The 23493-nt window shown below is 43.7% G+C and overlaps 1 protein-coding gene across 32 annotated transcripts in view; it reads left to right on the forward strand.

Annotated features, from left to right (window-relative positions):
* clasp2 (cytoplasmic linker associated protein 2) overlaps positions 1–23493 on the forward strand; it is a 453349-nt gene that overhangs the window by 30895 nt on the left and 398961 nt on the right. For all 32 annotated transcript variants that reach the window (XM_085993872.1, XM_085993847.1, XM_085993851.1 and 29 more), the window contains exons 3-5: positions 15326–15429; positions 17007–17098; positions 17831–17906. In XM_085993872.1, the coding sequence (XP_085849998.1) occupies positions 15326–15429; positions 17007–17098; positions 17831–17906 (272 nt within the window). The remainder of the gene's footprint in view (positions 1–15325; positions 15430–17006; positions 17099–17830; positions 17907–23493) is intronic.

Genomic DNA, 23493 nt, shown 5'->3' on the forward strand with positions numbered 1-23493 from the left:
GTTAGATTCTGACTGATCTGTACCTCCGCTCCATTTACCTGCCTTAGCTCCATATTGATTGATGCCCTTACCTTACAGAAATCTATCGATCATAGTCTCCAGTTGTCCAGCACCTACAGCGTCTTGGGCAGTGAATTCCAGATTTCACTACCCTTTGTGTGAAAAGTGCTTCCTGATTGCCCTGTTCAATGGCCTAGATCATCTCGGACCCTCTCCGAGCTCATCTTGTCCATAATGACCCACCTCCTGCTCTGTCAACCCTATTCTCACCAAACTGCTGACCACCAACTTCCCTTCCTGGCCCTCATGTTAGCTGATATTATGAACGGTTCCTTCTACTCGGGTACTGTCCCCATCCCGTTCAAATCTGCCGTCGTCACCCCTCACCTCAAAAAAACCTACCCTTGACCCCTCTGTCCTTGCAAACTACTGCCACATCTCCAACCACCCTTTCCTCTCAAGTCCTTCAACTTGTCGTCTCCTCCAAAATCTGTGCCCATCTTTCTCACAACTCCAATGTTTGAACGCCTTCAATCAAGTTTCTGCCCCGCCACAGTACTGAAACAGCCTCTATCCGAGTCACAGATGACATTCTGTGTGACTGTGACCGTAGTAAATTATCATCCCTCATCCTTCTCCATCTGTCTGCAGCCTTTGACACGGTTAACCACACGATCCTCCTCCAATGCCTCGCCTCTGTCGTCCAGCTGGTTGGGACTGCCCGCTCCTGATTCCATTCTTAGCTATCCAGTTGAAGCCTGCGAATCACCTGCAATGGCTTCTTGTCCCACTCCCGCATAGTTACCTCTGGAGTCTCCAAGGATCGATCCTTGGCCCCCTCCTATTTCTCATCTACATGCTGCCCCGAGGCGACATAATCCAAAAAACAACTACGTTCCACATGTATGCTGACTACACCCAGCTCTACCTCAGCACCAACTCTCGAGCCCCTCACCGTCTCTGATTTGTCACATTGCTTGTCCGACATCCAATCCTGGATGAACAGAAATTTCCTCCAGCTAAATCTTGGGCAGACCGAAGCCATTGTCTTCGTTCCCTAGCCACTGACTCCATCCCTCTCCCTGGTCACTGTCTGAGGCTGAACCAAACTATTCGCAATCTTGATGTCTGATTTGACCCTGAGATCTTCCGACCACATATCTCCTGCATCACCAAGACCGCATATTTTCCGATGCCCGACTTTGCCCCTACCTCAGCTCATCTGCTGCTGAAACCCTCACCCATGCCTTTGTTACCTCTGGACTTCCAATGTTCTCCAGGCCGACCTCCCATCTTCCACCCTCTAAACTTGGTCATCCAAAACCCTGTTGCCTGTATCCAAACTCCAACCAAGTCCTGTTCACCCATCACCCCTGTGCTCACTGACTTATATTGGCTCCCGGTCCGGCAACGCCTTGATTTAAAAATTCTCATTCTTGTTTTCAAATCCCTCCAAGGCCTCGACCATACCTATCTCTGACCTCCTCCAGCCCTACAACCCTCCGAGATCTCTGCGCTCCTCCAATTCTGGCCTCTTGCGCACGCCCAATTTTAATCGCTCCACCATTGGCCGTGCCTAGGCCCCAAACTCTGGAATTCCACTCCCCCCGCCCACTCCCCCCGCCCCCCCCCCCCCCCACCACCCCCATCCCTCCCGGCACTCTACCTCGCTCTCCTCCTTTAAGACGCTTCTTAAAATCTACCTCTTTGACCTAGCTTTTGGTCAGCTGTCCTTGTGTGGCTCTGTGCCAAATCTTGTTGGTTAACGCTCCTGTGAGGCGCCTTGGTACGTTAAAGATGCTATATAAATGCATGTTGTTGGTTTTTTTTGTTGTAGCTCTAATTTTGAGATTGTTACCTTGTTTTTAATTCCCACACCAGAGTGAATAGTTTCTCTGTACCTTCCATTTTAAACACCCCTCAATCTTCTATACTCAAGGGAATACAAGCCGAGTTTATGCAACCTGTCCTCATGGTTTAACCCTCTAAGCCCTGGTATAATTTTAGCGAAGCTGTGCTGTACTCATTTCAAGACCAACATATCCTCTGAGGTGCGGTCCCCAAAACTGAACGCAGTACTGCAGGTGGGGTCTGACCCAAGGCTCCTTTGCACTGAAGCAGAATGTCGTCCATTTTGTATTCCAGCCTCCTTCAGATGAAGGCTAACATTCCATTAGCCTTTTAAATTATTTTTTGCACCCATCCACTTGTTTTTAGTTATTTCTGTACATGGGCCCCTAAATGTTCCTCCACAATTCCTAGCTTATCAACATTTAGAAAATACTGTGATCTATCTTTAATGGGTCCAAAGTGCACGACCTTGCACTTCCCCACATTGAACTTGATTTGCTTGCTCACTTAATCTGTCAATGTACCTTTGCAACTTTCTGCTCCCATCAACATCAGTTACTGTGCCACCTAACTTGTGTCATCAGCAAACTTGGATATACAGCTCTATTTCTTCATCTAATTGATTACATAGGATATACGGCACAGAAACAGGACATTCGGCTCAACCAGTCCATGCCGGCGTTTATGTTCCACATGAGCTTCCTCCCATCTTTCTTCATCTAAATCTATCAGCATAACCCTCTATTCCCTTTTCCCTCATATGCTTGTTGACCCTCATAAGAACATAAGAAATAAGAGCAGGAGTAGGCCACACGGCCCCTCGAGCCTGCTCCGCCATTCAATAAGATCATGGCTGATCATCGAACTCAACTCCACTTTCCCACCCGATCTCCATATCCCTCGATTCCCCGAGAGTCCAAAAATCTATCTAGGCCTTGAATATACTCGAAGACTCAGCATGCACAGCCCTCTGGGGCAGAGAATTCCAAAGATTCACAACCCTCTGAGTGAAGAAATTCCTCCTCATCTCAATCTTAAATGGCCGACCCCTTATCCTGAGACTATGCCCCCTAGTTCTAGACACTCCAGCCAGGGGAAACAACCTCTCCGCATCTACCCTGTCAATCCCCTTCAGAATCTTGTATGTTTCAATGAGATCACCTCTCATTCTTCTAAACTCCAGAGAGTATCGGCCCATTCTACACAATCTCTCATCATAGGACAGCCCTCTCATCCCAGGAATCAATCTAGTGAACCTTCGTTGCACCGCCTCCAAGGCAAGTATATCCTTCCTCTGATAAGGAGACCAGAACTGTGCACAGTACTCCAGGTGTGGTCTCACCAAGGCCCTGTACAATTGCAGCAAGACTTCCTTACTCTTATACTCCAACCCCCTTGTAATAAAGGCCAACATGCCATTTGCCTTCTTATTGCTTGCTGTACCTGCACGCTAGCTTTCTGTGTTTCTTGCACACGACACCCAAATCTCTCTGAACACCAACATTTGAAAGTTTCTCACCATTTAAAAAATATTCTGTTTCTCTATTCTTCCTATCAAAGAGAATAACCTCACATTGCTGCACATTTTACTCCATCTGCTACCTTACTGCCCACTCACTTAGTCTATTTATACCTCTTTGCAGACTCTGTGTTCTCCTCACAGCTTACTGTCCCACCTAGCTTTGTATTGTCAGCAAACTTGGATACATTGCACTTGGTCGCTTCATCTCGGTCATTAATATAGATTGTAAATAGCTGAGGCCCCAACACTGATCCTTGCGGCACCCCACGAGTTACAGCCTGCCAACCTGAAAAAGATCCGTTTATCCCGACTCTCTGGTTTCTGTCTGTTAACCAATCCACTATCCATGCTACTATATTACCCCCAACCCCATGAGCCCTAATCTTGTGTAATAACCTTTTTATGTGGTACCTTATCAAATGCCTTTTGGAAATCCAAATATACAGCATCCACTGGTTCCCCTTTATCTACCCTGCTACAGAAAACTCTAATAAATTGTCAAACACGATTTCCCTTTCATAAAACCATGTTGACTCTGCCTAAATACCAACAGAAAACGCTGGAAAAACTCAGCAGGCCAGGGCCGCATCCGTGGAGAGAGAAACGGAGTTAACGTTTCGGGTCGATGACCTTTCGTCAGAACTGGAAAAAAGCAGGAAAAGGAATAGATTGTGAAGCAAGTTTAGGGGCTGGGAAAAGGGGGAGGGGATGAAAGAACAAAAGGGAAGGTCAGTGATAGGATAGAAAGCAGGACTCCGCCTAATCATGATTTTCTAAGTGCCCTGATACCACTTCCTTAAATGTATCTATAATATTGCTTCAACCACTCCCTGTGGTAGCGAGTTCCACAGTCTCGCCACTCTTTGGGTAGAGAAGCTTCTTCTGAATTCCCTATTGGATTTCTTGGTGACCATCTTATATTGATGGCCTCTAGTTATGCTCTTCCCCACAAGTGGAAACATTCTCTCTGTATCCACTCCATCAAAACCTTTCATAATTTTAAAGACCTCTATTAGGTCACCCCTCAGCCTTTTTTCAAGAGAAAAGAGACCCAGCCTGTTCATCCTTTCCTGATATGTATACCCTCGCATTTCTGGTATCATCCTTGTAAATCTTCTCTGCACCCTCTCCAGTGCCTCTATATCCTTTTTATAATATGGCGACCAGAACTGTACGCAGTACTCCAAGTGTGGTCTAACCAAGGTTCGATACAGGTTTAGCATAACTTCCCTACTTTTCAATTCTATCCCTCTAGAAATAAACCCTAGTGCTTGGTTTGCTTTTTTATGGCCTTGCTAACCTGCGTCGCAACTTTGTGATTGGTGTATTTGTACTCCGAGATCCCTTTGTTCCTCTACCCCACGTAGACTCGCACCCTCCAAGTGATGTGACCTCCCTATTCTTCCTACCAAAATGTAATACCTCACATTTACCTGTGTTGAACTTCATTTGCCAATTATATGCCCATTCTGCAAGTTTATTAATGTCCTCCTGTAATTTGTTGCAGTCCTCCTCAGTGTTGACTTTCCCCCCAATTTGGTGTCATCCGCAAATTTAGAAATTGTGTTTTTGATTCCAAGGTCTAAATCGTTAATGTAAATTGTGAACAGCAGTGGTCCCAGCACTGATCCTTGTGGAACACCACTACCCACCTTCTGCCACTGGGAATAGCTACCCTTTACTCCCACTCTCTGCTTTCTGTCCTGAAGCCAGCCAGCGATCCATTCTGCTGCTTGTCCCCTGACTCCGCATGCTCTGACCTTGTTCATCAGTCTATTATGAGGTACCTTATTGAAGGCCTTTTGAAAATCCAGATAAATTACAGCTACTGCATTACCATTGTCTACTCTCTCTGTTACTGCTTCAAAAAATTCAAGGAGGTTGGGCAAGGAAAACTTTCCCTTTTGAAATCCATGCTGACTATTCATTATTATTTTTGGTTTCTAGATGTTCTATTTTCTCCTTTTAGTAGGGGTTCCATTTTTCCTACCACCGACATTAAGCTGACTGGTCTATAGTTCCCTGGACATGTTCTATCTCCCTTCTTAAATATAGGTATTACGTTAGCTATCTGCCAGTCCTCTGGCACTACACCTTTTTCTAACAAATTATTAAATATGTGTAGTAATGCCTCTGCTATCTCTTCCCTAGATTATTTTAAAATGCGCAGATGTAATCCGTCCGGACCAGGGGTTTTATCCTCTGAGCTTGATTACTTTATTTACTATATCCCCATTTTTATTTTAAATGCACTTATCTCATTACTAATTTGATCATCCAATGTCACCATGTTCTATATAATGTATAAATATAGTTAAAAGCTGAATCCCCAGTTCAGATCCCTTCGGGACATCACCAGTCACATCCTGCCAATTGGAACACATGCCCATTATCCCTACTCTGTTTCCTACCTCCTGACCAATTACCTACCCATGTCAAAAGGTGCCTCCAATTCCATGTGCCTCAATTTTTTCTTGTAGTCTCTTGTGTGGAAGCTTATTTGAATGCCTTCTGGAAGTTCATATAAATAACGTGCATTGACACTCCCTTATCTACCATGTTAGTGACCTCCACAAAAAATTCAACTCGTTCATTGGTTAGATACGACTAACCCTTTACAAATCCATGCTGGCTCTCTCTGATTAGTTCATATTTGTCCAAGGGCTCAGTCCCTCTGTCCCTAATAACAGATTCTAGTAACTTCCCCACAACAGACATTGGACTAATATGTCTCCTTTCCGGTTAAATAATGGAGTGACATCAGCAACTTCCCAATCCGAGGGAACAATTCCTGACTTGAGATTTTTGGAAAATCATGGTTAAAACATGTACAGTTTCCTCACCTACTTCTTTCAATACCCTGAGGTGGAAACCATCAGGTCTTGGAGATTTGTCCATATTCAGTCTAATTATTTCCTCCATTACCATTTTTTTACAGATATTAAATCTAGTAAGTTCCCTTGATTTATTTTTATTTTCCGTAATTATTTATCAAGGCTGCTATTTCCTTATTTTCAATTACAATATCACCTGTGTCTGCCTTTATGGGGCCCACACTATCCTTGGTCATCCTCTTTCTCTTAATATGCGTGTAAAAAACCTTTAGTGATAGCATAGAAACATAGACATAGAAGATAGGAGGAGGAGGAGTAGGCCATTCGGCCCCTCGAGCCTGCTCCGCCATTCAATGCGATCATGGCTGATCATCCAAATTCAGTACCCTGTCCCTGCTTTCTCCTCATCTCAGTCCTAAATGGCTTACCCCTTATCCTTAGACTGTGACCCCTGGTTCTGGACTCCCCCGCCATCGGGAACAGCCTTCCTGCATCAAGTCTGTCTAGTCCTGTTAGGATTTTATAAGTTTCAATGAGATCCCCTCTCATTCTTCTAAACTCTAGCGAATATAAGCCTAATCGACCCAATCGCTCTTCATACGTCATTCCTGCCATCCCAGGTATCAGTCTGGTGAATCTTCGCTGCACTCCCTCCATGGCAAGAACATCCTTCCTCAGATAAGGCGACCAAAACTGCACACAATACTCAAGGTGTGGTCTCATCAAGGCCCTGTACAACTGCAGCAAGACATCCTTGCTCCTGTACTCGAACCCTCTCGCTATGAAGGCCAGCATAACATTTGCCGCCTTAACCGCCTGCTGCACCTGCATGCTTACCTTCAGCGACTGGTGCACAAGGACACCCAGGTCTCGTTGCACTTCCCCTTTTCCCAATCTATTGCCGTTCAGATAATAATCTGCCTTCCTGTTTTTGCCACCAAAGTGGATAACCTCGCATTTATCCACATTATACTGCATCTGCCATGCATCTGCCCAATCGCCCAACCTGTGCAAATCGTACTGGAGTTTCTCTGCATCCTCCTCACAGCACACACGCCCACCTAGCTTTATGTCATCTGCAAACTTGGAGATATTACATCTAGTTCCCTTGTCTGGATCATTAATATATATTGTGAATAACTGGGGTCCTAGCACTGACCCCTGCGGTACCCCACTAGTCACTGCCTTCCACTCGGAAAAAGACCCGTTTATTTCAACTCTTTGCTTCCTGTCTGCCAACCAGCTTTCTGTTCAAGTCAGTACCTTACCCCCCAATCCCATGTGCTTTAACTTTACACGCTAATCTCTTATGCAGGGCCTTATGGAAAGCCTTCTGAAAGTCCAAATACACCACATCCACTGGTTCTCCCTTATCTATTCTACCAGTTACATCCTCAAAAAATTCCAGTAGATTAGTCAAGCATGATTTAGCTTTTGTAAATCAATGTTGACTTTGTCCGATCCTGTCACTGTTTTCCATGTGCTCTGCTATTACAGGAAACGTTGTTATATCCGGGACCGAGCTGTTGCCAATCTATCAAAACTGCCAGACATACAAAGTTAATGTTGAAGCATACGGAGGTTTTCATCTCCGTATCTGACAACAAACACTGTTGCTTAGCAACAGCTTGTAAACAGTCGGCCCGTACCTTGGAAGCGTCTCTGTAGCTTAGCAACAGCTTCAGAGAAACTTTCCAGAGACTGACTGTTGAAAACAAAGCCACGAGAAGAAAAAAAACCTAACAAAACGGCTCATGATTTCTGCCGGTAGATCGAGGTTTCCGGACATACAACCTTCGGATAAACCAAAGTTTCCTGTACATCTTTTATAATGGACTCTAGCATTTTCCCCACTACCGATGTCAGGTCTATAATTCCCCGTTTTTTCTCTACCATCTTTTTTAAATATCCCTCAAGTTTTTTCCTCATATTCCTTTTTTGCAGATCCTACTACATTTATTTGTATCCCTTTGCTGTTCTTTATATCTCTCCTAGTGTGTGGGATTGTATTATCCCTTTTGTTTTACTTTCATACTACCTCTGACTTCTTTTGTTAACTAATGTTGTTTAATTACACAAGTAGAGCTCTTGCCATTTAGGGATATGTACAGGTCTTGTACTGTACCAAATACTTCTTTGAACACCTCCCTCTGTTCATCTTTAGTTTAATCCAATAACAGTTCTGCCCTGTCTTCTGTGGTCAATTTCTGCCCTAACCCATAAAAGTCAGCATTACCTAAATTTAAAACCTTGGTTCAAGACTGACCCTTCTCTCTCTCTCTCTCTCTCTCTCTCTCTCTCTCTCTCTCTCTCTCTCTCTCTCTCTCTCTCTCTCAAACCTAATATCAAATTCAATCATGTTGTGGTCACTTTTAGCTCGGTGTTCCCTTACCGTGAGATTGTTGACTAATTCTGGCTCATTACTCCTCACTAAATCTAATATTACCTTTTTTTTGCTACACTGGTTTGTCCCTGTCTCGAAAGCCTGAGTTCTGCATTCCCAAGGATAAACCAAGCAGCAGAAAGAAATTGCAAGTCCCAGAATGTAGCTAGAATTTCCTCTTTCTTCCCCATCAAGTGCATGAAGGTAGGGGGTGGAATATAAAGAGAAGGTATTAGCTTGATGTGTTAATGTTGAGATTTGCTGTCAACCATAAAAATAATTTTAGTGCTTTAAAGACTTGTCTGATTTTCTGATTGGACAAAAAAATATTTCTTCTTGATGCAATTGTTTGATTGCAAATTCGGTCCAGGAAAAAAGTCCTCAAAACAGCTACCAGACCATTCACCAAGTTCCCAGGCACTATTGAAGAGGGAAACCACCTTTTCTTCGGGTCCAGTGGTGTTAATTTAGAAATTCTTTTCACTTCTTCCCATCTCTTCCTCCTGCCACTGAGTTCCACTCCCCAGTCCCTGCTGTGCTCTATTCTCTGGCTCAGAAAGTGACCATGTTAAATAGAAATGTTCTCTAGACGACTCTTCAGGAATGCCACAGAATATCAGTTCGTTAAATGTTTTTGGAGCAATGAAACGCTTTGAATAAGCAGCATTCATTTTTCCCTCCAAAATGTCTTGTGCTTATAGATCTATAAAGTAATACCTTCATAAAAGAATTATTGGATCTCTGTGTTGAAAACTGTGTTAGATACTGGCAGATACGTGAATTCAGTACTCCAATATTCATAACTGTTTTTTAAAACTGTCAATAATTCGGACTTGGTTAAGTTTATATTTCCTGCTGTGAGGTTTAGTGTAAGTAATTGAGAATATTAAGTGCAAATGGGAGTACAACAGGTGGGTATTAATGTTGTATTCTGGGAAATGAGCAAATGTTGTAGCAACAGTACCATTGTTGTACTGTTCCATCCAACTGCATTCTTCGTGAATATTTCAGTGTTTTGATTTAGCAGTTGTCATTAAATAGGTTTTTTTCAAGTTCAGTTATAGAATCTTTCCTGAATCAAGAGATTTAAAATATATTTTTGCACTAAAAACTGATGATGAGTCAGTACCTAGGGCAGTCAGATAAACAATGATGGCAGTTTTCCTAAATTATTTTTGACACTCCATTTTTACTTTGGAGTCTTTTGTGATAGTGCTGCAGGATTTTTCCTTAAATAATGTTTGATAGGTAGCTACATAACCTAAGAATTAGGAGCAGGAGTAGGCCATATCGAGCCCCCATGTACAGTCTCAGGGTTGGAATCCTGGGACTCTATATGGAGGAAGAAACAAATTGAGGTCAAGACAGATTTTTGAGCAACAGGGGAGTCTAGGGTTATGGGGAGCGGACAGGAAAGTGGAGTTGAGGCCAAAATCGGAGCAGGCTCGAGGGGCCGAATGGCCTGCTCCTATTTCTTATGTTCTTGTACGTCCCTTCGAGCCTGCTCCGCCATTCAGTAAGATCAAGCTGATCTGAGACCTCAACTGAATTTTCCTGCCCGATATTCATATCCCTTGATTCCCCTAAAGTCCAAAAATCCATCTTTGCCTTGAATATACTCAACGATTCAGCATCCACAGCCTTTTTGGGGCAGAGAATTCCAAAGTGAGTGAAGATATTCCTCTTCGCCTCGGTCTTAAATGGCCGACCACTTATCCTGAGACTGTGCCCCTAGCTCGAGGCTCTCCAGCCAGGGGAAACAACCTCTCGGCATCTACCCTGTCAATCCTCCTCAGAATCTTCTATGTTTCAAGGAGATCACCTCTCATTCTTCTTGTAGAGAGCATCGTGAACCCAGACAACCATGTCTGCAGTAAGTGTCTGCTTCTCAAGGAACTTCAGCTCCGAGTTGTTGAGCTGGAGTCTGAGGTGCAGATAGTGTGGGCATCAGGGAAGGGGCGAGCTACTTGGACACTTTGATCCAGGAGGCAGTCACACCCCTTAGGTTAGGTAGTGGTACAGGTCTGGTTAGTGATCAGGGACAGGAGGGTGTGACTGCGAGTCAGGCAGGTAAGGCGATCCCAGGTGCAGTGCTGGAGGAGCCTCGGCTATTGCCCTTATCCAGCAGGTATTTCTCCACATTCCTGCTCGTTCTCCATATCCCTTGATGCCCCTAGAATCCAAAAATGTATCTCTCTCTGCCTTGAATATACTCAACGATTCAGCATCCACAGCCTTCTGGGGCAGAGAATTCCAAAGATTCACAACCCTCTGAGTGAAGAAATTCCTCCTCATCTCAGTCTTAAATGGCTGACCCCTTATCCTGAGACTATGTCCCCTAGTTCTAGACTCTCCAGCCAGGGGGAAACAACCTCTCGGCATCTACCCTGTCAATCCCCCTCAGAATCTTCTAAGTTTCAATGAGATCACCTCTTATTCTTCTAAATTCCAGAGAATATAGGCCCAATCTACTCAATTTCACCTTATACAACAACGCTCTCATCCCAGGAATCAATCTAGTGAACCTTCGTTGCACCGCCTCCAAGGCAAGTATGTTCTTCCTCAGATAAGGAGACCAGAACTGTGCCCAGTACTCCAGGTGTGGTCTCACCAAGGCCCTGTACAATTGGAGCAAGACTTCCTTACTCTTATACTCCAACCCCCTTGCAATAAAGGCCAACATGGCATTTGCCTTCCTTATTGCTTGCTGTACCTGCACGCTGATTGTGTTTCCTGTACGAGGACACTTAAATCTCTCTCAACACCAACATTTAATAGTTTCTCACCATTTAAAAAATACTCTGTTTTTGTATTCTTCCTACCAAAGTAAATAACCTCACATTTCCCCACATTATACTCCATCTGCCACCTTAATGCAGACCACTCATTTAAACTGTCTATATCGCTTTGCAGGCTCTTTGGGTCCTCCTCACAGCTTTGTATCATCAGCAAACTTGGATACATTACACTCGGTCGCTTCATCTAAGTCATTAATATAGATTGTAAATAGCTGAGGCCCCAGCACTGATCCTTGCAGCACCCCACCACTAACAGCCTGCCAACCTGAAAATGACCCGTTTATCCTGACTCTGTTTTCTGTCTGTTCGCCAATCCTCCATCCTTGCTAATCTATTACTCCCAACCCCATATCTCTATGGAATATGTAATGTTGGTATTTTGGGAGTAAGCTGAACGTTCGAATCGGAGTCTTCAGTTATTAACTCATGAACTATTCCTATATACTCTTTGCTTTCTCGCAACAGTGTTGTTTTCTGTTCATGGCAAAAAGGCTGTTCTTGTACATACGGTCTTGCTTACATGTATAATGAATGAGCAGTGAAGGACAGTAATGGCATGCTAAAAATAGTAGCTTGCCGTTGCTTTCGACTCAATTCTTCAGCGCTTTGCGTTAGGCGTAATGTCTGGAATCTGATTTATTTGTGGAATGTTTTAAAAATGGTGCTGTAAAAGCATAGAATTACATATATTTAAATATAATTTACAGCATAGAAACAGGCCATTCAGCCCAACTGGTCTGTGCTGGTGTGTATGCTCCACATGAGCTTCCTCCCACCCGATTTAATCTAACCATATCCCTCTGTTCCTTTCTCCTTCATGTACTTATCTAGCCTTAAATGCATCTATGCTCGTTCAAGAACTCGTATCCGTTGGGCAAGCCCATTTAATATCTGGAAGCGGTGGCTGCCAGGAATGCCTACTTTCAGGAGCCTGGCTGAAGTGGGAAATGGTGCCAAATCATTGAAGAGGAGACACCTCCTTGGATTCTTTTACATAGAAACATCGAAGATAGGAGCAGGAGTAGGCCATTCGGCCCCTCGAGCCTGCTCCGCCATGTAATGAGATCACAGCTGATCATCCAAATTCAGTACCCTGTCCCTGCTTTCTCCCCATATCCCTTTAGCCTTTTGCCACACATTCGCTGCTGGGCTTCCCACTGGATGCCCTACAGGAGAACAGTCTGTAGGATGTCTCGGAAGCGATATTTCTGATGTAGCTGAAATGTGATTTTTCGCTGATTTTTTTCAAATGATTACTCAATTTCTTGAGTTCCAAAGGTCTCAATGTTGTTTTAGAGAAGTTTTTTTTATGCCTGCTTCTCCCTACTTTGGGACTCCCTTGCAGAGTGCCACTTGCTCCATGGTCCTTGGCATATCAGTAACTCTCTCCTGGAGCACTGCTTTGATACCCAAGTTGCACTGACCAAGTCAAAGGATGTACCAATTCATTTTGATCTTTGCATTACCTGCTCTGAAGATTGGCCCAGTTAGATACCAGCCCCCTGCCCATACTATTGCAGCATCACCAGGCTGTTGAGCTTCCTCTTCTGCCACCTCACTTGCTGATTCTGTTCACTTATGACATATGCTTTACCCAGTGTTCCTAGCTCCATCTCGTGTATAGAAGATTAAGGGGTGATATAATCGAGGTGTTTAAGATGATTATCGGAGTTGATAGGGTCGAGAGAGAGAAACTATTTCCTCTGATGGGGAAATCCAGAACGAGGGGGCATGACCTTAAAATTCGAGCTCGGCCGTTCAGGGGTGGTGTTAAGAAGCACTTCTTGACACAAAGGCTAGTGGAAATCTGGAACTCTGTCCCCCAAAAAGCTGTTGAGGCTAGGTCAATTGAAAATTTCAAAACCGAAATTGATAGATTTTTGTTCAAGGGTATTAAGGGTTACAGAACCAAGTAGTTGGAGTTAGGATACAGATCAGCCATGATGTCATTGAATGGCAGAACAGGCTTGAGGGGCTGAGTAGCTTACTCCTGTTCCTAGATAGTATCTTGTTAAACAGCTTTTTAAAAAAAAGTTTACATCTTTATATCTTGTCCCCACTTCCAGTCTATAAAACCTGTTATTACTGTCATACTTTTGTCAACTTTTTCCAATTTAGACTCCTATGTCAACATCAACTGTCTATGTAAACTTATCACCCTGATCATCTCAAGCTGTGATGTCTTTATTTTCAAATTTTAAAAGCTGTTACATTTTTAAAGCCCTAGATGTCACCTTTTTATGTTGATGGTAACTAGAATATTTACATTGTCTGCTTCTATCTCTCGGCTATAAGACAGAGTCAGACACCGATACCCATCCTGGAGAGATCGAAGCAGGCAGAGTCAGACACCGATACCCATCCTGGAGAGATCGAAGCAGGCAGAGTCAGACACCGATACCCATCCTGGAGAGATAGAAGCAGGCAGAGTCAGACACCGATACCCATCCTGGAGAGATAGAAGCAGGCAGAGTCAGACACAGATACCCATCCTGGAGAGATCGAAGCAGGCAGAGTCAGACACAGATACCCATCCTGGAGAGATCGAAGCAGGCAGAGTCAGACACAGATACCCATCCTGGAGAGATAGAAGCAGGCAGAGTCAGACACAGATACCCATCCTGGAGAGATCGAAGCAGGCAGAGTCAGACACAGATACCCATCCTGGAGAGATAGAAGCAGGCAGAGTCAGACACAGATACCCATCCTGGAGAGATAGAAGCAGGCAGAGTCAGACACCGATACCCATCCTGGAGAGATAGAAGCAGGCAGAGTCAGACACAGATACCCATCCTGGAGAGATAGAAGCAGGCAGAGTCAGACACAGATACCCATCCTGGAGAGATAGAAGCAGGCAGAGTCAGACACAGATACCCATCCTGGAGAGATCGAAGCAGGCAGAGTCAGACACAGATACCCATCCTGGAGAGATAGAAGCAGGCAGAGTCAGACACCGATACCCATCCTGGAGAGATAGAAGCAGGCAGAGTCAGACACAGATACCCATCCTGGAGAGATAGAAGCAGGCAGAGTCAGACACAGATACCCATCCTGGAACCAATTGCAAAACACCAATTTCAATGTTTCTAGAGTTCCTTTAGAATGCCAGACATGGAATCTGCCTCAGAGTGCTGTACGGCCTAATTCCTCACCGTCCCCTCACTACTGACTGACACCAGTGAGCCCAACCTCCGATTTAACCCCCAGTTGTGCCAATGTTCAGTAATGTCAGATCAAAGAACTCTCCCACCTCTCCCCCCCCACCACCCCCCCCCCACCCCCATGTTGCCAAACTGTCGAGCTCTGAGCCTCCGGGCATTCCCTGTGCTACCAAAGCACAGAACTGCCCCCAAGTGCAGATAAACCCAAATCCCTACCTTGTACGTTTAAATACTCGATCTCGACTTGCATGTCACCTTGCTGTTTATTGTCGGCATTAAATGTGGAAAGGGATTTTTTAAAAATAGGTCAAAGAATTCTATATAAAACTAAGACCACTCAATTTACAGTTTTGACAGAATCTGCACAGAGCGCCAGTAAAAATGCCAGAATAGCATTTAATAAAAATGGAATTTAACTTATTCGATTGCTGTAAATCAGTGGCCCTGGTGTTATCCCTTACATGGGATAAACACCTTTTTATATTGTTATAAAACAGCAAATTCTCTCGCTAGGTCAGTCATACCAGCCCAGTCAGTGCTTTGAGAACCAAGCACCATTTCAACAGCTATCGGTACTTTTAACAGTTATCTGGCAACTTTTCATTTTTTTTGTTTGTCTATTTTGTTAGTTGTAATTATTGCATGGTTTTAAAATCTCAAATTCTTGGACTTTGGTTAACATCAGCTATGAAAGCACAGACCTAAACGAGAATAATAATGCAGTAATGGTAATGTCTGCGAAGATTGTTCACTCATGCATGCTTTATTTTCTCCAGCGATACCAGCACTTATAGATCGTTTAGGCGATAGCAAAGATCAAGTCAGAGAACAGACACAGAATCTTCTGCTCCGAATAATGGACCAGGCTGTGTCACCCCAGGTAGGTTTGTTTTTTGGGTTTCCAGTTGTATTGTACTGGCTTTTCCATCTTAAGTTCAGTTATTCCTTAAACATTACAAAAGTAGCATTGTATTTTCAAGTTTTTTTTAATCATTTCACTTTAAGGCCTTGCTAGTGCAGAATTTTTGTGGTGCGTTAAGATTGTTGGGTACCTTTTCCAGTCTGGTGCTGTACAATGAGAAGTTCTGAGGTTGAGCAAGTTTTCTCTAGTTTTACAATAATTCTTAATGAAACAGGCCATCCTTATGACCTATCCATAATTAGTACTAACCATTGTCCTGGCAATTGGTGAACTACTTGTGAACCGTATCCAACTGGCCTGTTTTCTATAGATGCCATACCCAGATGTTTGTCACGAGAATATACTTAATGGTCACTTGCATTTTGGAGTATGTTTTCATCTTTTGAGGTGTGATATTTGGCGTGGTTCTCAACAACAACATGCATTTATATACTGCATTCAACGTAGTAAAACGTCCAAAGACGCTTCACAGGAGCACTGTCGAACAAAATTTGACACCGACAAAACTTGGTCAAAGAGAAAGGTTTTAAGGAGCATCTTAAAAGAGAGTGAGGTAGAGAAGTGGAGAGGTTTAGGGAGGGAATTCGAGGGCCTAGGCAGCTGAAGGCGTGGCCTCCAATGGCGGAGCAAGTAAAATCGGGCATGCGCAAGAGGCCAGAATTGGAGGAGCGATGAGATCCTGGAGGGTTGTAGAGCTGGAGGAGGTTACAGAGATAAGGAGGGGCGAAGCCATGGAGGGATTTGAAAAAAAGGATGTGAATTTTAAAATCGAGGCATTGCTGGACCGGGTTCCAATGTAGGTCAGCGAGCACAGGGGTGATGGGGGAACGGGACTTGGTGTGAGTTAAGGTACAGGCAGCAGAGTTTTGGATGAGCTCAGGTTTATGTAGGGTGGCCGATGGGAGGCCGGCCATAAGACCATTGGAATAGTGTCTCGAGGTAACCAAGGCATGGATGAGGGTTTCAACAGCAGATGAGCTGAAGCAGCTTTGATTGGCAGCTAAACAGGTCATTCTCTGGAAATGGAGAAATGGGGAAGGGTTAGAGGTTAAGCCTTTGCCATGCTGTCCACTAAGTAATAAAAGACAGAGTCTGGTGAGGAAGTTGGTTACAGGGAGCGTGAAATGACTGATCGGAAGAGTGTATTTAATCAGTTAATGGCAATATTGTGACGTGCTTGGATATTTTTTACATTATGAGGAGTGTTAGAAAATGGATTAGATTTCACTGTAAACTGTTGGCTTATAATTAGCCTTTTATCTCTGAAGTGTTAAGTCTACCTATCAGAAGATAGGAGAAATGCATATGAGGATGCATATGTGTTCATTCAGCTCGCATAACAAAGGCATTTCATTATTACCTCCCACCCAGTTCCAGCACATTCTATCATAAGATTAGATATTAGGTAGTAAAGGTAAACTCCTGATCGTAAGGGATGTAGGGTCTGCTTACGGGAGAGACTGGTGATGCTGAACTCAAACAGTATAATATTTGAGTTGGTTTCTGTATAATATTACAGTCCTCTTTCTTTTCAGTATGTTTGGGAACGATTAACTTCCGGGTTTAAACACAAGAACTTTCGAACACGAGAAGGAGTCTGCCTGTGTCTCATTACTACACTCAACATGTAAGCCAGAAGTACTTGCTCCATTTAGTTGTTAATGTGACCTGTTAGTGCAACATGTTTGACATATTTCAAGTGTTTGTGTTTTTTAAAACAATCCGCAATCTAGTTCTCTAATAAAAATTAAATTGAATGTCGGCAAAGAACATCTTCAGGTAGAGCACTTTCCGCATTAAAAATGGAGTGCACGATTATGCTTGATTTTCGTGGTGGCTTTTTTCCAGTAGAAATTTCCCATGGGTATTTGTGACCAAAATCATCAGTGTTTCAGTGCCATCTTGATTTTGAGCGTTTCTGAAGCAAGTAATAAATGTTGGACTTCATGCTTACATCAACGGTCAATGCAAGAACCCAATTGTGAGGATGTAATTTGTGGTGAATTTTCGTTGAATTTTACACGGTCTGCTGATTGCTGCCGTGCAAAATTTACTTCCATTAGTATTTCCAAGATTAAAAGTTTTTTTAAAAACAATATATTTTAATTGGAAACAATTCTGAGGCATAGTAGAACGTGAACTGTTCATAATTGCTGATAAAATGTTAATTATATACTTGTGATTAAAATGCTTTCAGTTAAGATGCATGTCATCTTTACCTACTTGCATCCTAATTGCCCTGTAGCAGTTTTGCTAATGAAGTGGACTAGAGTGGCAATGATGTGTGCTGTGTTTGTTTACATTTTATGAAATATTGCCATAGGATGTGTTCAAATAAACCTGAACTTACTTTTTGCAGTTATGGAGCACAACCATTAACATTAAGCAAAATAGTACCACACGTATGCAACTTACTCTGGGATCCAAATAGCCAGGTATGTTTATGATATTTCAGCAATTCACAACAGCGTACAAAATGCAGTATGTTGTCACAAATATGCAATGTAGTAAAGCGGTATAATTCTTTCATAACAATTTCTGATGCACCATTTTTTTTGAGAACTCGTACTCCATAAGGTGATTTTCTTGAAACTGCACTTCGATGCTGACGCCAATGATTGTGCTAAAAGGAGGGGTCTGTTTGTGTGCTGACAACGTTAAGTTGCAGCAGGTACTGATGATGCATTGTTGCATGTTCTGTATTTATACCTGACAAATGAACTATCCAGTGGTTTGTTAACTTGGGTATTATCTGCACTTTTGAGGCAACTGAAATTATTACACAATAATTACACCTTTCAATCGAAGTCTCAACCAACAATCATAACTGAATGCATCTATGTCAACCTCTCAAAGATGCTTTGCTCATGATCACATTTGTTTAAATGGGTTTATTTCAGGAAAAAATCTGAAAGTCAAGTTAATAGAAATGGACATGTGATTTATGAAAATTAAGAATATGTTGCGCATTCTACAATGAATCTCCTATGGCATTGCCCATGGAAAGATAGGACAAATTAATTATCATTGCGGTGCATTAATAATACTGTAGATATAGTTGTGGGGATCAGCAGCTTTTGGAGCCTATGAACAACAACTTGCATTTATATAGTGCCTGTAACATAGTAAAACGGCCCAAGGCGCTTCATAGGAACGATACCAAACAAAATTTGACATTGAGCCACAAGATACTAGGACAAGTGATCAAAAGCTTGGCCAAAGAAGTAGGTTTTAAGGAGCATCTTAAAAGAGGAGAGCGAGGCAGAGACGTTTAGGGAAGGAATTACACAGCTTAAAACCTGGGCAGCTGAAGGCCCGGCTGCCAATGGTGGAGCAATTAAAATCTGAGATGCGCAAGAGGCCAGAATTGGAGGAGCGCAGAGATCTCGGGGTTGTAGGGTCAGAGGAGGTTGCGGAGATGGGGAGGGGTGAGGACATGGAGTGATTTGATAACAAGGATGGGAATTTTAAAATCGAGGTGTTGCTGGACCGGGAGCCAATGTAGGTCAGTGAGCACAGGGGTGATGGGTGAACGGGACTTGGTGTGAGTCAGGATACGGGCAGCCGAGTTTTGGATGAGCTCAAGTTTATGGAGGGTGCAAGGTGGGAGGCCAGCCTTGAGAGCATTGGAATATTCAGGTGTGGAGGTAACTAAGGCATGGATGAGGGTTTCAGTAGCAGATGAGCTGAGGTAGGGACAGAGACCGGCGATGTTAGAGGTAGAAGTAAGCGGTCTTGGTGATTGAAGTGGGGCTTTCGAGCTCTACTATAATTAAAGGGTTAAGAATGGGAATCGAATGAACTAATAGGCCTTTGCAGTGGTAAGCTTTTTCCTAAGTTGCTGAACTGGCAGTTGAGATAATCTAAGAATGACATGTTGATTTTGCAGTAGTGTTAGAATGATTGACGACTACAAGCTGTGTGACTTGGAGACAATTGCAAATAGCTGGACATTGAACCATAAGAGACCTAGAGGATGCAAGTTCTGCTCTGGCAGGAAAGTAGAACAACGAGTTGGAAGTAAAAAGGCCAAGAGGGGCAGGAAAGCAGGACAATGAGTCAGAAGTACAATGTTGGTGAGACCCCACCTGGCATAAACAAAGGTCATAGTTGCAACAACAGCTTGTGGTGATAACGGACATATACTTTTCCGGTAATGAAGGCGGTACCTTAATGTAACGTGCGGCATGGGCAGCCAATCAGTGAATGTGCACACGGGGCGAAACCCAATCAAATTGTTGAGATGGATCGTGCACGAGGCTAATTATGTACCTATATTTTGTATAAAAGACTGCTTAAAACTTTATCATCAGAGAGAAGCCTGGCTAGACCGATAACAGGTTGTCCCCCCACCGGTGCGAATAAAGACTGCTTGAATCTTCGAATGCAGATCTGGTGTTGAGTGTTTATTTCAAATACTCCACCTCAGTGATGGAGCAGATATGAGGTCAGAAGCTCATCTCAGGGTCAAATAGGACCCAGAGGTCGCTAACGATCTGGCTCAACCTCAGCTCATGGAGTGGGATGGAGTTGGTGGCTAGTTAACAGAGTTTGTGACCGGGACCAAAAGCACTGGCTTCAGTCTTTCCATTATTTAGTTAGGAGGTTTCTGCTCATCCAGTTCTAGATGTCGGAGAAGCAGTGCGACAAATCGGGGGCAGTGGAGGGGTCAAGGGAGGTATGTGGAACCTGACATTATCTTCCAGCTGATGAAGCTCCAACTACTGGCAGAGGTGTGCAGCTGCAGGTGTAATTGCAACATGTAGCTTTATATCTATTTTTTTTATTATATATATGAAAGGATAGTGGTGCCTGTCTCTCTGTCTGCTATACACTCAAGTTATAGAGCGTACCTACACATATGTTATATCAAAAGAAAGCTGATGATCAGCGGAGTGTCATAGGTGTATTTACTTTTTGGTCAGACAAAAATTGTTCCGACAGTGTACAAAAAACGTTCAAAAATCCGCTCATTCACAGTTGACCTATCCTGCCGCTCATTAGCGTTAAGTGACGTGATGGTTGACCAATCCTACAGTTCAGTGACCTGATGGTTGACCAATCGGTGCGTCACGGGCGGGACCTAATCCTGCAGCCTCCAGAAACTTCGCCGCCATTTTTTCCCCTGCTTTTCCTCAACTGCGTCGGCCCGCCGGAGCGGGAGGTGAGTTGGGGTCGCTCGGGCCAGGCCTCACAGCTGCTCGGCCCGAGACACAGAGTGGGGGAGCGGCAGCGGGCGGCCGTCAACCGCGCGGCCCGAGACTGCGTCGGCCCGCCGGAGCGGGACGTGAGTTGGGGTCACTCGGGCCGGGCCTCACAACCGCGCGGCCCGACACACAGAGCGGGGGAGCGGCAGTGGCCGGCCATCAACCGCGCGGCCCTCTAAATAATGGATAAATCTCATTGACACGCCATCTTGACAGACATGACAGAAGGATGCTCAAATTAGGAGTGGGTGATATGTGTAACAAATTTAAAATATTACAGGTATTTTCAAATGTTGACTGCACTATGGTGAACTGTTGTCCCAAGGATTACAGTACAGGTTGAGCGTCCCGAATCCGGCAACCTCGGGACCGGGACCGAGCCAGTTTTTGGGGTTTTCCAGACTTCGGAACGTGTTTCTGATGTCCGAAGTCCGGAAACGCCCGAGCCCAGGTTGCGATATTTCCGTTGCCTTACGTTGTCGTGCATCATGGCACTTGTGATGGCCTCCTTCCATACAATCCAAAAGTGATTTTTTTCTTTCTTTCCTGTTGGTATCGGTGATTATTTACCACGCTGTTTTGAGAGAATATTGGGTTTATGCCAAACAGTGGTTTCAAAATTTTGCATTAACTAACGGGAGACATGTTATTGCAAATAATTACAACTGGAACTCTGTGATTTCATCTTTGTACTTCTGACTAAATCTGAGAAACTGGTAAGGAAATTTGAGGAAATAGCGAACAATGGTATGGCAGATACAGGTACTCCTGGGGAATCTGGGTTTGAGTGCTAGCTGTTACCACATTTCTCCTTGTCTACTTTCTCCTCGTGTATAAATATATTCTAACAATAGGAGAAAGATGAGCTAAACTTTGGCAAACAGTTTATTCAATCCAGTGACTGTTATGTATAAGTATGTTTTAAATTTCATGTGGATACAAGGTATGAGAGGCCTGGTATTAGCCAAATATTATGAAGTTGTCTTGGCAATGGAGAATCATTAAGTGAAACACTGTCAACCTAAGGTCCCTTGGCAATGCTATCTCATCCTGCTGGTGCAGGCACTTTTGAGTCCTCAGCCTTTATTGACTCAGGAGAGGTGAGTTCCTCATTACTTTTGAAGTGAATTCATTTCCTGTATAACTGATTGTCACTTTGACCTCGTGTCATCACTGAGTCATTGGGATCCTGAGTTTGATTGTCGGGACTGTAACACATCAGTTAGTTACCATGTTCAGTTGATCAGTTAAAGTTGAAGGGGCTGTATGATTATCCTGAATACTGTACTTTCACATGTCAATCTTGCATTGTGCCTCACTGACCACTTGTATATGAGTTTCTGGAAGCCTCATGATTTGGCTGGACGTTGTTGTCTCACTTGATAGCCAAGACTTTGTGGAAGCCAGCAATGATCAGGAATTCTTAGAATTTCTCCAACCGTTGATTCACATTTCAATAGCAAAGAATGATCGCATGGCATCTCTGAAATCGTGTTATGTCCTGAATGCAGGTGGATGTAGGTCTCCAACAAATTCTTGCGATCTCTCCGCCAGGTGATTGGACTAATGTAATAAGGGAAAAAAATGAGGATTGCTATTGCTTTGACGGCCACAAACCAAGTGGTTCGAGGCAGAGGGTGCCCTTGCCTTGTGCTACCATGTGACTTTAGCATTTGTGTTCGTTATTCCAGGCATTGCACATCCTTTACCTCCGATATAATTGATTCCTGAGAATATCGTGCCTGCTTGTTTCACTGCTCCACAAAGGATAATACTAGTCATGACAGAAGAACGAACTTGCATTTTTATAGTGCCTTTCACATTCTTGGACTATTGCAGACCCCTTCACGGGCAGTGAATTCTTTATGAAAAGTAGTCACCTCTGCTTTGTAAACAGTTGCAGCAGCGAATGTGTGCAGCACAGTCCCACAAGTAGCAATTGAGATAAATGAGTCATGAATCTGTTTTGGTAGTGCTGGTTCAGATTTGAATGTTGGCCTGGACACCAGCAGAACTCCCTGCTCTTGTTTGAAATAGTGTTTTCGGGTCTTATACATCCACTTGAACAGACTGCCGAGGCTTCTGTTTAATGTCTCATCTGAAAGATGAAACCCCCCAACAATGTAGTACTCCCACAGTGCTACGATGAAGTGTTGGCCTAGGTAGTGTGCTCAAACTCCCAGAGTGGGGCCTGAACATACAACCATCTGATGCTGAGAAGAAAGTGCAACTACTGAGCCAAGCTGAAATGTTGCTGATTGCTGTATTTTGCAGAATATTTATCCTTTAAGTAATCAGAATCCCCAATGTGGTTTGATGTTATTGACTCCACCTACCAATTAATGGCTTTAATTGTTTTTTCCCAACAACTTCTGAAATGTGTTTTTGACATTGTAAGTCTGTATCAAAATGGGGAACCTTTGAATCATAGAGGTTCGACCCATTGAGCCAACTCTTTTGAAGAGCAATATAGTTAGTCCCACTCCATATCCCTGCAATTTTTTCTCCTTCATGTATTTATCCAATTCTCTTTTGAAGGCTACTGTTGAATCTGTATCCACCGCCCTATCAGACAGTGTATTCCAAATCCTCACCACTCGTTGCACAAAAAGGTTTTTCCTCATGTCGCCTCTGGTTCTTTTGCCAATCAGCTTAAATCTGTGCCCTCTCGTTATCGACCCTTCAGCCATTGGAAACAGTGGCCCGTATTTTCCGATCCATACGGGTGTGTACGAGGTGTGTAAACACCCGTAGGGACCTCGCAAGTGCTGGTTTCAGGCATGCGCTAAAAACCGGCACTTCCGATCTGTCAAGA

The sequence above is a fragment of the Somniosus microcephalus genome, chromosome 7, assembly GCF_052327205.1.
Source record: "Somniosus microcephalus isolate GS21.2 chromosome 7, FLI_Smic_1.0, whole genome shotgun sequence".
NCBI classification, from domain to species: Eukaryota; Metazoa; Chordata; class Chondrichthyes; order Squaliformes; family Somniosidae; genus Somniosus; species Somniosus microcephalus.